The sequence below is a fragment of the Cyanistes caeruleus genome, chromosome 5, assembly GCF_971803275.1.
Source record: "Cyanistes caeruleus chromosome 5, bCyaCae1.hap1.1, whole genome shotgun sequence".
NCBI classification, from domain to species: Eukaryota; Metazoa; Chordata; class Aves; order Passeriformes; family Paridae; genus Cyanistes; species Cyanistes caeruleus.
Window position 1 is genome coordinate 61,314,989 of NC_141705.1, and position 18,011 is coordinate 61,332,999.

An 18,011-nucleotide genomic window follows, 5' to 3' on the forward strand; every position below is an offset into this window, starting at 1 on the left:
CTGCTGTCTTCAGAGCAGTACTGTCGTACAGTCTCTTTATGTTTGCCAGCGTTTTCTTTCCCGAAAAAAAGAGCATGCTTGTGACATGTGCTTCTGAAAAGGCACTGTGTTGTCATCTGATGTATTTGGATATTCTCAAGTCCACAGAAAAAAATGGCAAGTTATCTTTTCATCGCTGGATAATTCATAGTAAATAGAAAAATAAAAATCTTACCAGTCCTTCCTGCCAAAAGGAAGTCTATAAACAGGACTCCAGTGAGTATGCAATTAGTCGTCAGAGGGATTGAAGAAGTGTAGTTGAAGTGTGAGTAATTCTACTTACTCGTCTACTTACTCTACCAAGGGTGCAGCAGGAAAGCCTGGAAGGCAGTGGAAGTATCCCTGCTGCTCCAGTGGGACAGTGGCCACCCAAGTTAGAGTGATTCAGTAGAACTTTTTGTAAGCAGATTAGTCCCTTCCTGTGTTGACTGAAGAAGATACAAGGTGATTCACTTACAGGAATATAAGTGCAAGCCTTCAAATAAAAATAACTGCTATTGACTTTGAAACTGAGCCACCAGCCCTGATGAATTTTTGAAGTCAATTTACGATCATTTAATACTATTTAGAATAGCTGTTAGTGTGTGGCCTTTATATTTCTGCCAATAAACTTCATAATAGATACTGAAACAAGACTGAAAAGTCTGTGAGGACCCTGGAGACACTATTTTTTCAGTGTTGCATTGTGACATACTCATGATCTTTTTTTCTTTGCTTAACTTTTTTTTGTTTTAACTTTCTTATTTCATTTCTGTTCAGTGTGTGTGCTCACTTTAGTGATAATGTGGTTCATTGTGGAAGTTATTTAATGTTCACTTGTGAATACTACTCCAAGACACCCAGCAGGATTAGTATTTTAGTAGCCAGTCAATTGTCATGCTTCTATGTCAGCTGTAGAACACTAGAGTTATATTGAAAGTACTTAGATAAATCTATTTCCTCAAAATGGCTATGTACTTTCACTTTGTCAAAATACCTGTGTGTTGGCTTTCTTTGCTGCTTAAATGCTGTTCTATCTGTTCCTAACTTCCCCTGTTTAACAGCAGACAAACCCAGGGAGCACTGAATGAATCGGATGATCCCGAAACAGGCTGTCTAACTGATAACAAGCCAACTTCTCGACACTTCTATCCTGTCGCCTTGCTGCTTGTCAGCTCACACTTGCTGGTTGTGTGGCTTATTTTAAGTCTTGCTCTGCTATTAGCCAAATATCAATAAACTCCACTTCTGTTCCTTTATTTTCTACAAACAGCAACAAACTAACCCTAGAAAAAAGGAATTATGTTGTAATATTTCTACAGTCTCAAACCCCAAGGATTCATCTTTAAGATAGCAATGTCTGAATTGTACTGTGTTTTCATTCTTTTTTTCTGAACTCCAAGAAGTATACTATGCATTGAGTGAATTTGCCCTTTCTGTTCGTGGTAAAGCTTTCCCACTGTAATTAGCGCAAAGAAAGCCCACTTACAATGCTGTCACTATATAGAAATTGTGGAATCCTGAATGCTTGAACCCCTCTTTCCAGAGTAATTAGTCTGACAAAAAAAAAAATTAAAAATGAATTTGCACAACACAAACTAAACCCTAGACAAATACGGCCGGGCAATGGTTTGTGAGACTTATCTTTTGATGTGTTTTTTTCATTGTTACTAGCTGATGGGATTGTTTTCATTTAATAAATGATTATTACTTTGCTACAGCTAATCCTTTTCTGTAGAGTAACTAAATGGGATAGAATAAGTTCTGTTTTGTAATGAAATCAAGCTATTTGTAACTGTTGCTTTGGTTGCTTTTGCTTTCAAGACACTTTTATATTCTTTTTAACAAAGTCCTGTTTATGTCTTGACTTTGGCACTTGTGACTTTTGTACTGTATGTGAACGAACACCCTTCCTTTATAAAGCAGAGAGGTGGATTGGGCTGTTTGAAAAGCCATTCTCTCTTTTTTTCATTGCAAAGCTGAACATACAGGAAATGAAGCAGAGATTAAACTTTCCTTCACTAGGTCCAGACTTAATAAATAAAATGCCTTATTCCTAGAATGCGCATTTTAGGGCAATGTATACTCGCACATATATAGCAAACAAATTGAAAAAAATAAAAAGTATGAAAAGGTTTAAAAGGCAAATATATTTCTGGAATTAGAACAAAATATATCATTAAAGTATTTAATTTTTTTTTACTGAAATTTAAACCTCAAGGGCAGATATGTTAGGGGGATGGAAAATCTTATCACTTATTTCTGAGGGCAATAACTGTACTGGGCCTGGCCTTGGATTTAATTTTGTAAGATGTATCATCACTCATGGAAAACAAAAATGTAGAGTTGAATCTTTGTTATTTTTACTTCAACTGTTGCTGAGACTCTGCAATGAACAAATAAAGCATATTTATTTATTCTGTGTTTCATGAAGTTGTACTTTTTCCCCCTTTCACTAGAGAAGGATGCCGCATAGAGAATGTTCTGAAGAATGTCAAATGCAGAAAGTATGCATTCAACATGATACAGCTGATGGCTTTCCCAAAGTACTACAGACCTCCAGAGGGGACATATGGAAAAGCTGACACCTAAGTTTAACAAAAATGTAATCAGGAGCATACATCATGCTAATAAGTGGATAGAGCAACTGCTGTTTATGACATATGAACTGGGAATGTATAACCAGTGGAGGTGTTATTTTTATCAGGTTTTATCATTTTACATTAAAATGAATCTGGGTAGTCATTATGAAATTAATACCATGAAAAAGCAATGGACTGAATATTCTCAAAATCAAATATATTCAACTTATCTTTGTGAAGTTGAAGCTTAGTATGACTCATAAGCAGGCTGGAATTAGTTTTTGGGGTCATTTGATTGAAGATTAAAAAGGTAAATGGCATTTGTTGTAGGAACAGAGATTAGTAATCTAGAAGGTGGTGTTCTGACTCCAAACCAAACCCTGATATTTGATTTAAGAGGTCTCACTGCTGGAAAAGGTGTTTTCTGGAACCAGCAGAGCACTGAGGTCTTGATCACTAGTGATTAAACCCTTCACACAAATGTTTATGAAAGATGATAATGTTGCTACCTGGGCTAAATATAATTTTGGTAATTACAATTAGCTTCTTTACATAAGCATGGTGACTTCATAATATGTTTTTAGTAATTGCAGACTGTAATTTCAGTCATTCCATTCTGATTCCCTGCAGTTCATTTGGATGTATCACTCTTGGTTTTCTGTACCCTAGCCATATATCACTTGTTTTACTTTCACATAAATCACATTGAAATCAGGGAGATTAATTCCACAAGTAAGGTGACCTGAATTTTACCTCCTATTTAGTCTAAACCCTTAAAAGTAAATTTTATTTAGTGGTTGGAAAAATAAGTTGTATATACAGGAGTTAATGTATCTTTAGACTATGAAAACATGTATGTTATTATGAAGTCTAAAATAAATGTTAAGAGCAAACTGCTGTACTAGAACTAGTTAGCTGCTGCAGCTGATTTATACCAAATTTGTAATGCTGCACTCTAGGATGAGGAACTATCATCTTTAAAAATGAACATTAATGTTCTGCCAGCTTGTGTTAGTCCTGAAATTTGTCTTGCAAAGAACATTTGTGTTTTCTAATTGTATCTATTTATTACCTTCTTCTGCCTCCCAGAGAGAAATACAATTTAACACTCCCAAGTATTCACTGGTTACTGACCTTTATGTAATGCATTCTTTTCATACCTAGAGCAGAAGTATGAGAAATTTATCCTAATGAAACTACCCTGGGAATTTGAGCATCTGTAGGAAATTGTAATTGCCATGGATAAAGAAGTAAATGTTTGCTTACTCCTATGGAAGTCAAAGAAATCTCTATGCACCATGAGTTGTAATTTGTTCTTTTAAATCCATTAATGTCCATTACTAGGTATAAATCTGTAACTATAATGGAATATTAGAGCCTGATTCTGAAAATTCTATTTGGGTGATCCCATGGAACTGATATATCATCTGGCTAAAATTAAATCCATCTTGTATGGTTGATCATCTTGTATGTAAGATCAGGCTATGGTGTTTGTAGGAAAATGTCAGAAAGAGATCCTTGTTCTAATATTCATTGACTTCAGTGGAGCCAGAAATTCACCTATAAAATATAATAATTATTTGTAACCTTTTGTTCAAAGAAAAGTAGGTAATGTAAATAGTGTTTTGGTGCATTAGTTTTTTTATTTCTATTATATAATATGCTATCATTAATTGCATCCTTGTTCTTGGAATGTATTCAGTAGATGTCAGAAGAGTTGGCAATGCATCATAGATAAGCTCAGACTGATGAGAACATAATACCTTGGTTTCTTCTTGTCATGTACCAGTAGAAGTGGACAATACTCACTGGGTGGCTGGACATGTGCATAAATTAGTGTTTAGGTCTATGAATATAATGTAGGTGATCTATATGAAACTTTTTTGTGGATTTATGGAACGTAATCCTTCCTTGAAAAGGAATGCTTCCTTCTGTCAGGCTGCTGCACTAGCCCTGAATATATACATGTTTATTATTAGCTTAAAAAGCCCTGCGTGTGCAGTTTCCTCCTGGAACTCTGAAATTCCTCATGGATCTTTGAAATAACCCCCAGGTATGCAGTAGAGAATGTCAACCATTGTAGAGCATTATGAAACTATCTGTAAAAATCTCAGTGGGTATGGTGTTGCCTGCTGGGTGCTATAGGTACCTAGACTTCTTTATGAGTCCCTTTGACATTCTGTCAAGTTAAAAATATGAAATTATCTAGATTTTCTTGTCAGGAAAATAGTCTTTCAAGATTTTGCCTCAGCATTTTAATCCTACCTGGGCTCTAAATTGTCATTGTCACTACTGTGTTATTTTTGTGTTGAAGTTGTTTTTCACATTGAAGCCATGGATTTGATGAGGAAAAAGAAAAAATGGCACTGGATTACGGTCCTTTTTTGTTTTAGCAGCCATTCACAGTATGTTCTTGTGAAATTAAATAATCTCTTATTTACTAAAGATAATTAAGACAAAACCCCAAATACATCAGTGGGCTGCAGTGAAGCTTCACTGTGCTTGGGCTGTTACAGAAGAGTTGGCTGGGTTTTGTGCTAAATAAGTTTTTCTCACTAATTTTTGGACTGGAACATCTTGTTGTAGGTCAGGAGAGCTTTGTAAAACCTGCTGAAGTGCTCCAAGTCTCCTGGAAAAGTCTCGTTGCTTCAGTACCAAAACAGGCCCAAATATTTTGTTTGATCCACTGCCTGCTGGGAGATACTGTGGTCCCTGTGGGAAAAGGCTGTGCCACCAGCTGAGTTGTCAGCTGACCATAGATTCAAAGTCCATGGGCTTTCTGGTTTGCCTTTTATGAAGAAGCAAAGAGGTGTTTGCTGCAGGTTGATGATTGCATTATTTCAAGTACATTTACCCTTTCTAGCAGCTGCTTCCAGCCCTGTGGGTTGTTTGGATGCCTAACAGAGGAGTTAAATAATCCCTGGGGTCTTGCACATGATCTTGTAGCTCACTGTGGCTATCAGAGGAGTAAAACTAAGGAGCTTAAGTTTTATAAGCAAACTACATTGTTTGTTTTGTAGAGGGATAAGGTAAGCATAGTGATTTTGGTAGTGGCTCCACAGAAACTGTTCCATACCTGCTCTCTTAAAACTTTAGCAAGGTATAAAATAATCTGCTTTTAAGGGAAGACAGTTCTTGAGGGCTAAAAGATGAAACTTCAAAAATACGTCTGTCATCTAAAGCCAAGTCTTGTCTTACAGAAGATATTATTTGTAGAAATCTAATCAGGATCTGTCTTGAGGAGTCCCAAAATAAGGGCTTCTAGCTTTCAGTATTTGTACAATGCATCTCACACACTTACATGGGGGTTTTGTAACTACACAGAGTAGCGTCTAAATAGAGAGCTAGTCTAAAATACCTAAAAAAATAAGGAAAGGAATATTAAAGTAATTTTTTTAAAATAAATGTTTATAATATTGTTATAATACATAATTCTTAACATGACTATATGACATTAAGCAGGCAGGTCTTTTTTTCTTTTCTTGTCTTTTGAGGAATTTAAAATATATTCTGTTTAATGTTTATACTTTGTCATTTATGGAGAAATTAGGAAACAAAAAATTTTAATTATGTTATCTGATTTTTTGTCTATGTGAAGCTGTGTATTTTGATGGAATCCTAGTAATATCTGTGTTATAAAGAAAAAATAATTTAGGAGGACAACTGAAACAAAATATTAACTAGAAGTAGCCTTAATGAAGTCCTTTGCAATGTTAATTTTTGTATTGTCTGAATTTTGCCATTACATAAGTGAAATGAGAAAATTAACAAACAGTTTTGTGTCTAAATCAATCTTTCCTGATGAAATTTCACTTAGTTGCAGTGGAATGAATTGTAATTGTATTCTAAATCTTCACTAGTAATTTGGGTATAAAGAAGTGAAACACTTCATTTTGAACCCTACTCTATAATGTCTATTAAAAGTTTCAGGGAAAACTTATTTTTATTTCTAGATTAAACACAATTTCCAAGAAATGCTATAGTCCATTTTAAAAAAAGCAGAAAATGCACTGAACGTCAACCAGTGTAATAAAGAAAGCAACTGCACTGAAAACTATGCAGCAAATTTACTTGCGTGAATTAATGTATGTAATTGGTTAACAGTCTTAAACGTATATTGTGTCAGTTGGTTATGTTGTAAACTTGAAACTATTGATATCTATATTTATGCTCTATTTTATTATAAAGAAGTGTACTGTATAGGGAATGCCATGAGACATGAATTTGCATCTTGCTTTTCACTTCCTTGCAGCTTAAAAGCAGATGTTTACAATGAAAATGCTTTAAAGTAATTTGCTGCTCTAGAAAATATAAACCTACCTTGTATGTTGCATGTTTACAAAAAAAAAAATAAATAATACAAATGCTTTTTTAGAGAGAAAAAAACAACTTACAGACTTCAGTCCTTAAAACATCGCTTTTTTCCCTTAGCCATGCAACACCTCGCCTGTTTTGTTGCCAAGAATTCGGCTTGCACTCTGCAGGATTCAAACATTTATTTCCTCTTTCTTCCATAGCCTTTGCTGAATAAGAAATATAACAACCATGACTATCAGCATGATACTCATGATCCAAGGTTAAAAATTTAGGATAAATTAACTATAAGACACTTGTGAACCAGTGTCTCCCAGTTCCAAAGACCTGAAACCTAAGGCACAGGATTTGTGTGCTGTGCTGACTGGGAAAATAATTACAGTAGGAGTCTAACTATGATAAAAGAGTGCCCTGGACATGTCAGGTTCGGAGTGGTGAGATTTGAACCACACTGCTCTTACTTAGATCTCTAACTGTTGGCAGCGGTGTTTGGTTACTCTTTCCATGCATGCAAAATGCATTAGAAGTTTTCAGCACTTCTGTTTATGAATGGTCTGACTTTAAAACTTCTAAAATCCCAAATTACTTTAGTACTTGTTTTCCTTTTGTGCAGCTGTCCCTTTTGATGTTCCCATCGTGCATTCTCAAGTACACAGGACTGTGTATAAGTAACGTTAACAGGACTTCAGTCCACAGTATGTGTTTGTCCAGAGAAATGAAGCAAAACTGTAGGAATTCAATGCTTTTTATATTTCAGGATTTTTCATTTTTTTGTTTCATTGCTGTCTGTAAGCCATGTCCATTGTACACTATGTGTATATTTTTATTTAAATAAATGTAATGTTTATTTTTTATGTTTCTGACTTTTTTTTTTGTTATTTATTTGTCATTGTCATTGTGGTGGTGTTGCCCAGAGGGAGGATTGTCCATGCTGACGAGACTGTGTTCCTTCCTAAAGGAGTTGGTAGAAGCCCACTCACAGGTCTTGTCACCGTTAAGAGTAAGGATTTAAGAAAAGTTCTGATACAACAATTAAAAGCCTGCAATGGGCAAAAATTAATAGTTCCTATTCTTCTTAGTCTTATTAGTTCCATATAGTTTTCATCTCAGAACCAGGTGGGTCATGCATTTTTTAGTTCAAAGCAAAGAAAACATTCACATGTCCGTAAGGAAATCCCTTTCACATAACTGTTGATCTGTAATTCAGGTGGGATCAACACCTTTCATAATGAAGACTTTTAAAAAGGTGATGTGTCATGCTTTGTCTGGTAATGCACCTTCACCATCTCAGTGATGATCCTTGGGAAATAAGTATGGGTTACTTCTGTGCTGGTTTTTTGAGCTGCTGTTGATATCTAGATTTATTATATGATTTCTCACCACAATGAAAGGTAAGTTCCCCATGGTTGGCTGAAATGTAGCAAACATATCTTCTTTTTGGGTATATGATAAAATGTGGCTCATCTGTGCTATCAATATTATGAACAGAAGGTTGCTGCAAAATTTCATATCTCGGTTTATATGCTAGCATTTTTAGATTTACTGAGATATATTTAGTGAGATTTTAATTACTTGCAAGGTTCTTGATAACCTTTAAAAGCACTGGGAATTAGTGGTTCTTATGGAAATAAGTTAAAAAGCCGTTAGCATTCCACTAACATGAGCCTAGGAGTTTTGTCTCTTACTAATAAAAGTGAAAGTCTTTTAAAATTACTTTGTCTCATTTTGCATGTTCATGGATTTTATTCTCCGCATCAGCTGGGAGCCACTTTTTTTTCACAACAATGTAGGAGAGAAAAAGAAAGAACCTACAGCTATAGTGAGATGATAGAATAATATGATAGCAAAAATATGTTTTCACCAATTCCTTTTCCAATGTTACTTCAGGGCATGCTTGAGTGTATGACCTGATGTTTCTGAATCACTGTCTGGTGAACTAGCCCAGTCTGCAGTGTTCTGCACTGGGCTGACCATTGCTGCCACTAAGAGAATATGTACACAAATGCTGCTTCTGCTAGGCAAGAACTTTCCTGTGAGTTTAGTGATGACTCTCGTACAAATCAGAGCCTTCAGTAGGTATGTGACAGATGCTGTTTATGGAATTAAGGACAAGAAGGTTCTAGATGCAAACTAGACTGTGTGCTGCTTGCTCTGCCCAGCTAAACAGACCTGCGTAGGCTGTCTGTGCCCACTCCTAACCCAGTACATAAATGAGAAGTACACTTACTCTGCTGCAGGGAAAATTCTTGACATTATTAGATGAGTGGATGTAAACTGCTTCTAAATGAGCTGGGATAAGTTGAATTGACAGGTTTCTTCCATGTGTTTTTTTACATGTATATACATACATATTATATTTACATTTTAACATTTTTTTATATGCTGTAGGATAGAAAAAGGCAGTCACATATCATCAGTTGAAAAATGGAACTTGTGATATTTCTAGCAATCAAATACAGTTTTGCTACTGGAAATGTGGCAGCAAAGATAGGCTCACATGAACAAAGCTTTAGCTTGTAGCATGCCTGGTGGCATGTGCTGACTGTCATGGTAAGCTGGAGAAAAAACAGAGAGAGAGAAATGGGAAAGGGAAGGTGCTTCCCAGACTGGAGTTTGCCATTCCTGTTACGTTTGAAGTTTGAGTTTGAAGATCTCAAGCCCTGGCTGACTGTTTCCTCTTACAACTCTGTTGTCATTAGCTGAAGTGGGTCTTGGTCAGGGCAGTTCTCTCTGCTGGCAGGTTGTGAGCTTGGTGTGTGTGTCTTGGAATCTCGTGAAAAAAAAAAGGCTTCCATCAGGGAACAAGTAGAGGAGGAAGGAAGGAGCTAATTCTGTCCCAGTAGCAATCACTTAGACAAGTGTCTGCCCCAGCAGTACCAGACTGCAGGTGCAAGACTGGGAGAATGACAGCAGAAGAACAAGGAAAGAATACTGCTATCTTTCCCCAGTAAAGTCTACACGTTCTATCCATTTTTCATGGAACAATAATTTTGATTGCTGCAATTTACAGGACTGCTGACTTGAAAACAATTAGAACAACTGTCATAGATAAGCAGAGCAGAATTCACCCCTTGGCTGATACAATTTTTCAGAAGTTTCCTTTTGGAGGCAGAAAAGTTTAAGGTCTGGTCCTAAAGTCATTATTCACAAGCAAAGAATCAGAACTGGGCCATTTGAGGTGAGAAACTCCAAGGACCAAGTTTTGTGAGAGCTTTTAGAATAATTAACATTCCTGAACTTTGATTCAGAACTGCAAATAACATTTTGTTTGTACAAGGAAGAACTTGCAACAGTTTGCAAGTTCCCTTTGTTTGCACAGGAAGAACTTATTCATGGTTATGGCAAGGAAGTTGGTGGCAGTTTCCTGTAAATTATTATAATAAATAGCTGATGCTAATGAACTCGCACACAAAGAAATATATGCCATCAACAGAGTCTCTTTAGAAGGACTTTTTAATGGAGTAAAATACTCAAATCATCTGAATGCGGTCTTGTTTTGTTAGTAAGATGTAATAATCAACTTTCTTGGGCACTTATCAGCATTTAAGAAACATCACATAAATAGGAGCTTAATTCTGTCTTCCTAGCTTAAATCTAGGTAGATTCTCAATACTCTCTATTTGAATTTAACTTCTCTCTGGTATGAAATATTATAGTCTGGCTCTTACTATTTTCCAAACAAGACCAGAGTACCAGGAAATAGCAACAAGGTTGTGTCAAATGACATATATAAATGGAATCATCAGACTTCATTCTGTTTGCAGATGGAAGCTCAAAGTCTTTGTGAAAAAAGGTGAGACTGATGTCACTGTGGTTAACATCAGGACAGGTTTCCAGCAGCCAAATTCTGCTGCCTGCTCTGTAATAGGGCAGCTCTCAGCCAGGCTCAACTGGAATTCAGTAATCCCAAAAGAAACCTCTCAATAAATCTCAGTCTTCTTACCATTCAGCAACATGAATTATTTCTAGTGTTGGGGATTAATGGGCATGTGCAACTGATCCCCATCACCCCATCACTGCATCATGGCACGTGGGTTCTCTTTTCAGGGAGCAGCTGTGTTGTGGTGGTTATGTGAGGGAACTCAGAGTTCAGCTAATGGGATATATGTCAAACACCCAGCAGATAAACATGTAATAAAAAATAAGAACATATGTAATAAAAACAGGGAACAAAAAGGTCTGTGGACTGGGTAAGGAAGGTTATGTCTAAGCTCTGCATTTTAGACCTCATTCAACTTTTGTCTTCACCTGAGATGTTCTTGAAGATTTTGCTGCTTTGTGACTGTGGTAGCAGCTATGATGGACATAGACTATAGGATAATCAACATAAATATTATAAAAAAAAACTTGAATAAATAACTGCATTGTTGTAAGGGCTGTTGCTGATTGGCCAAAAAGGTATTGTGCACAAACATTCCTGTACAGACAAAATGATTTTGAAGGAATAATGGTTGTACCACTTGGTACATTCTTTCAACAGCAAGGGAGAAGGACTCAGCTGAGAAGGTAAGAAGTGCACAAATGCATCAAGGAAATCTCTTTTATGATTGATAAAAATTGTAATCACATCCAAAGATTACAAAACATTTTAGAGGTTGATTGCAAGTCCTGGTATAAATAGAAAGTACTTGCTTGTAAGTCTTTCAGTTAAGTTTAACTAAGTTAATTATTTACACTGTTCCACAGGACTTGATACATTTGATACAAGCCAAGGTAATTTTCAGAGTGAATTAAAAATAACCCCCAAAGTCACAAAATAACATTAGCTAGTATAAAACAATACTTTTAATGGCTACCTTTACTTCCTCACAATACACCACTTCCATGCTTTGTTGACAGAGAGGATTATTAAAAAAAAAATTAAAAATCAAGGGGTTTACTTTTTGATATCAGTATGGGAAAAAGAAGAGGTCATTTCATGAGTGGGAAGTAGTAGCTTTTAATAGGAATTTTTTGTGTGAACCCAGTTAGTGTGCTCAGCTGTAAAATGCTGAATAAGACTTTAAAAAACAAAAAAGTGGAGCACCCAGTTTGTATTCACGTATTCATGGGCATAGTTAATGGACATCAGCAGGGGAGATGTGATCCCACACTGTTTAAAAAACAACAGGAAAGCAGTGCACACCATGCAATTCCCTTTTGCATTAAACTTATTAAGTCAAATCAATTTTTACGTGCACATAGGCTAGAGTTCTGGCACTTAATTCCTTTTGATCTTCCGCCTACGAAATTCTGCTTCCCACTGCGCTACCATGCAGTTTATTTTTAACAGATAATTTGTTTGGACACCATTAAAATGATAATATTACAACTTCTAGCACTGCTAAGGCACTGAAATGCCTGTCAAGTTATTAACTGTCTGCACACACACACACACAAATAGCCATTTGCACAAGGGGAAATTGTAGAGTTAAGAAAATGCCACTGTTCTGTTCGTGAGCATGAAGCACACAAAAGACAGGATCCTGATTTTTGCAAAGCCAGCATTACAGATTATTCCCACTAATTTCTGTGCTTGAGGTGCAGATTCGGCTCCCATGGCTATTAGGTGTCTGAAGAAGGAGACTGGTATGACGTGACAGGTTTTAAATGGAAGATTTTGGAGCTGAGTCAATGGATTTTTCTTTTAATTACCATATGATGTTAATTGAAAACTCCCATGATTAATGTTCTGAAAGGCACATTTCCTAATAATGGATTATTTTTTCAGCTGAGCACTGTTTAGTGTTAGTATAAGGTGTATAAGTAATGCACATCTTTGTCATGAGGATTTTCATTCTCCTTACATATTTCTGTGAGCATCATAAAATGTTTTAAATATTTCAATATTGATCATGCTGTGATTGTACTGCTTTTATTTTTTTTTTTTTTTCTTAGAAAAGTAGTAGTTTGCTGACTTTTAGCAATGGGCCTACAAACCCATCTTACCCCCAGGTGTGCTCCACTTGCAGTGGCCAAATCCACATTGGTTTGAGCACCAAGAGTTTAAACAGCCCCAGAGGCTGATGGATTGCTGGTAAGGGCTGATGGGGCCCTTAGCCACCAATGCCATGGAGCCTCAGTAAGGGCAGAAAACAAGATCTTGGGTTCACACACAGATTCACTCATTGCTGTCTTTCAGGGAGGTGGGTCTGGGGAAAGGGTGGTGGCACCTTGCCTGTGAATGAACTGTGTGATCAAATGACCTTTGGGTATTTTCATGGTTTGTGATTACACCCGCATCATAAATTTATCATCATAAATGTTATGGATCATAAATATTATCATAATCCTGTGGCCTACTACATATTCTGACCTTTTGTCTCACTCTAACCCCTCTTATCTCCTTTCTAAGTAACGATCTAATTAATAATTCATTAGTGATTAATGATTTAATGAATAAGCTACTTAAACAGATATGAGTTCATGTCCTCAGAAAGGATAGTATTACAAAAGATAACCAGACACATGAAAAGTTCTTTCTATGGATTAAATGCTCTGGTGGGTCTCTAGCTGAATCATCCCTATGTCAATAAATCCCTGCCACTAGCAGCAATATAGATCTATGACGCCACAGGAATTCTCTAGTACCTAGATTTTCTCTGTCAGAATTTGTTTACAATCTAGCTTCCTGCTTACATTGCTTGTCTTGTAACTTGGGAAGCTGGATGGAGAACTGGGTCAGGAGAACTGTTGTACAAGCTTTGCCCTTTGAGCCCTGGCATAGACAACTTAGACAACTCTTAAAAATTAAGGCAAAAGTGCAGGCTCAGCAAACAGTGTGTATGAGTCATGCTGCCAAGTCGTACCTCAAGAGCAGGAATGAGATCCACCAGGAGAAAATTCTACAGGACAGCTTTGCCTTGGATATGCCAATTGCAAATAGGGAACACTTCAGTAAAACCTAGGGGTTGGCATCAGTTCAGGTTTTACTATGAAGTAGGGAAAATATGGCAGATTCGACTTTTTGTATCTAGGTTATGGTAAGTAGAACATCTTCTTATCCAAGGCTTGGGAAAATTACGTCTTAAAGTGAGTTTTCACTAAACTTGTTAAGAAGACAAACTTATGATGTGGATTCCAGTAAGTCAACCAAATCCTGGAACCTGTAATAAAGTTATTCTAATCATGAGGCAAAAGGATCAGCATGTACTCATCTAATCTTCTGCAGGATAATACAGCTCAGGAAATGTCAGGTATAATTGCCACTTACCTTCTTCAAAATGCATATTTGTTGCATCTATCAGGTATAGAACACATTTTATTCTGACTTTTGTTGCATTTCTTTAATTTGGGCTTGTGTTTTGCATCCTAGGCAGGATGAACGTAGATAAACTTGACATTTGTGGGAGCACATTTAATTTACTGTTTAATAGAAAATGATCTGGTCTTCCAATAAAGTTTTGAAGTATCATCTGCTATAAGAATAAAGTGTACACCCACAAATATGAAGTTAATCCATGCTTATGAAACTCAAGTACAACAATAAATTTGACAGCAGAAAAACGAACAAACAAAAAAAGCTCAAGAAATAACATTCTGACAATGTTATTCATAACACAAACCCAGGGTTTGGGTGGAGTCTTTATGTGTATTTAAAATCAGTTAATCAAGCAAATACCTGATTATTTGTAACACAAGGTATGTCACTCTTGAGTATTGTATTTTAGTCCTAAATTTCATTTTGGAATGTTTGTTTTGATGTTTTGATGGGGGTTGCAATTCGGGAATAACTAATACAGTTTTTCTGGTAAAGTCCTAATTTTCAGGTTGTGCTAGGGCCATAAGTCAGTGGAGAATTTTTACATAATGTACTCCTTATCTGGAAAAAAAGATATTACTCACTCCATCTGAAATTAGCTATTACACAAATGAAAATAGTTAAAATAATTTGCCAAATGTGTCAGGAAAACTAAGTATCCTGGGTATTGGCATTTTGATCAGCATGCTTCAAATTTAAAAACTAGAATAGCAACCTCAGCCCTCTGGCATGGTACTAAAAACTATTCCACATAAACAGTTTCCTCAATCATTTTCTCCCAGTGCATGGCTTGGTTCATGACTGGGTTTGACAAGGAAATGTGTCATAATATCTCCTATTTCTGTAATGCATTATTGAAACAGCAGAATGAAGATTAATAGCAATTAATGCAACTTAAATTCCAGTTCAGCACACAAGGCAGATAGGAAAGTTTTATATCTATTCCTATCTGAGGCAGCTGGATGTTTGTACTTACACATCTCTGCTTCCCTAAAGCAATCCATGTCACAGGAGCTTGACCTTGGAATGTCGGCAGTATGTTAAACTCCTCTCTTTCTTTGGTATTTGCTACAGATTTTACTGGCTGATAATTTTTATCCTCTTCCACTGTCTAGAAAATGCCATAAAGCAAAAGGCAGAAAGATGTAGTGCACAGTAATATGTATTTTTCTTCATATCAATGTGTGCATATTCATAACAATATTGTGCACCAGTGGGAATACAGAGGTGTAATACTTTTTGTCTCTGTAATACTTTTTGTCTCTATACCTTATTCTACAGCAAATTACCATCACTGTGGTGATGTATTCATGTGTTTGAGATGTAGACTTCAGCAGCGAAAATGCCACTGATCACAGTTTTCCGAGTTGCTAGCTGCATTGAGATTTTGCAAATGATGCAAGATGTAATACATTGCCGTCACAGTTCTGAGACTGCAATCTAAATTAATTGCCACTTTATTTCATTTGATCTTCTGGAGGAATTGTGATGAATTCCACACATCAAAATGTTTTCTAAAAGAAAATGAAATCTTTGCATTTCTCTCATTGATAAATTAGGTATCATTAAGATTATCACAATATAAAATGGCATGGGTTTTATAAGATGGATCTTTGTTGTAAGTCTATATTAGTTATATTTGTAGGTAGTTGATAACTCATTCACTGTTTCTTTTCCCTGTAAAGACTTTTATAACAGTTTATTTATATCTGAACTTACCATAACAAAGAGAACAAGACTAACAATGGTCCAAATACATGGATATGGGAAAAAATAGTTGTGCACTCCCATGGCACGTCAGATCCTATTGTTTCATTCAATAGAGCTTCCTAGGACTTGATGCCAGAAGAAATTATTAACTCCTCCATGCTTCATGTTATAAGAGGTACTTGTACTTCAAACCAAATTACTTTAATTAGACCGAAGGACTTCACTCTTTAGAAATAATTAATTGCTTATAAAACCCAGACATTTCCTTAAGTTCCTTGGTTATGGTATGACATGAACCAAACAAAATATGCCCAGATAATCCCATATACCTGAGAGCAATGCAAATCTCAAGTCCTTCTCAGAGAGTTTCCCATCTGACCATGACTGATACTCCACATGTGCCTACAGACTCCTTAGTGGCATGTGTAGGAATCACATGCAAGCTTTCTCATGTCCTCTTTTCGGTCAGGAGTAGTTATTTTATCTGTGTTGTCTACTGAAACCGTTGAGCATGGCAAATAGATAAAGCTTGGTCATATTTAGATAAAGGAAGGAGCACTTTGCAGCTTAGCTCATGCCAAGTTCATGTGAGGTAGTCCTCAGTTTTAGGACAGGCAATTCAAAAACAGCAAGTTGAAATATATAATCAAGGATTTTATGTTGAAGTGGAGAGACTTGGTTTATGTAGTTTCTGTTGTCTGTATTTAGTCTAATTGTCATTTACATTCCTAGGAGAAAAATGGCCACAGCCAGAAACATCATAAATCAATTTTTTTAAGGAATGTGTGATCTGTCCTGTAAAGATACTAGTTTTTATTTAAGTTAAGAAGGGACTAAATAGGAAGTTCTAAAAAGCAGTTCAAATTAGACATCTATAGCCAAAGTTAGGATTTCTGAATCCTAGCCACAGCAGCTGCCAGCTGTCAGAGTTGTTCAGCTGAGGAAAGGAAAAGGAAGCTGTTGCTAAAAAAGCACAGAGGAGCCTAAGATGTGTTAGAAAAAGCATTTTCAAGAATGCTCGAGGTATGGAAAAGCAAGATAAAAGCTGTTTTAAGGAAGTGAACATGGGGTTGTCTGGATATGTCTGCACTACGTTGCCAGTCTGCAAAAATTCAGTACCAAAAATTCTTCTTAATAATCAGGAAGCACATCTTGAATTTAGCCAGCAACAACATTTACTCTGCAGTGACATTAAAAGTAAGTAATTTATGACTGTAGCCCTTAATCTATTTGCACACAAGACAGTAATATTGAAAGTTGGCTATTGGTCAAACTGCTTATCTACTTTAATTTTTTACTTTTCAGCTACATGTAGGGACTCTTAGTGTCTCTCTCTCTGTGCTAATTCAATAGCAAAGCCTGTGCTGAGTTTTTTAACTTGGAAAGGTTAGAAATTATTTGTTATTGGAAGCAAAGCAGACAGCACAGCAGGTATGGCGTCGGTGGAATACTGCCAGCCCTGTGACCTGAGCAGCAGTGGGAGGAGATGCAAGACTGCCATTTCAAGGGAAAGAACCAAAGCATAGCTTTAAGCATATGGATTGTGAGATTAAGCTGATAAATAAAGCAGCAGCTTGAATACCATATCCTGAGTTCCTCTCCACGTAGATATGCTTCTCTGAGCTTGGAGGAAATGTAAGGAGCTACTGAGACTTGCACTGAAATGACACAATAATCGCAACAGTGCTGACAAGAAATTTGTTGGCAGTTTTCACATCTGCACAGCCGTAAAAAGCAATGGCATTCAAATATATTGCAATACATTGGCTGCCCTAAATACCACTTGGTCTCCTCTCTGCCCAAATGGCTTCCCTTTGTCTTGAAGGAAGAAAGATAAATGAAGAGATTCTCTCTTCAGAAGATGCTGCCTGTCAGTGGAATAGTGAGTATTCAGCACTTCTGAAGAAGTTCTTTTAATGGTGCCTACTTCTCAGCCATTGGAACAGAATTAGCTACTTAACCAGATGGGTTCAGCAATCATTCCAAACAAAATCAGTCTCCCTGGGAACATTAATCGTCTTGGGACTGAATGTGGAAGGGTTGTTTTTTGTTGAGGTAGGGTGTGGGGTTTTTGTTTCTCTATCAACCCTTCAAGATACATTTCAGGTGTAACCACTAATGAAAGCAGCCCTGAGTGTAAACCCTCT

At 36.4% G+C, this 18,011-nt stretch overlaps 1 protein-coding gene across 16 annotated transcripts in view; it reads left to right on the forward strand.

The window, feature by feature from the left end:
- INPP4B (inositol polyphosphate-4-phosphatase type II B) overlaps nt 1–7,768 on the forward strand; it is a 322,348-nt gene extending 314,580 nt beyond the window's left edge. For 9 of the 16 annotated variants that reach the window (XM_086889768.1, XM_086889760.1, XM_086889767.1 and 6 more), the window contains one exon: nt 2,478–7,768. In XM_086889768.1, coding sequence (XP_086745894.1) covers nt 2,478–2,610 — 133 coding nt within the window. In that variant the 3' untranslated portion in view covers nt 2,611–7,768. Of the gene's footprint in view, nt 1–1,082; nt 1,598–2,477 lie in introns of those variants that run through there. The other 7 variants (XM_086889765.1, XM_086889763.1, XM_086889773.1 and 4 more) reach the window with 4 other exon arrangements.
- The last annotated feature ends 10,243 nt before the right edge of the window (nt 7,769–18,011 follow it).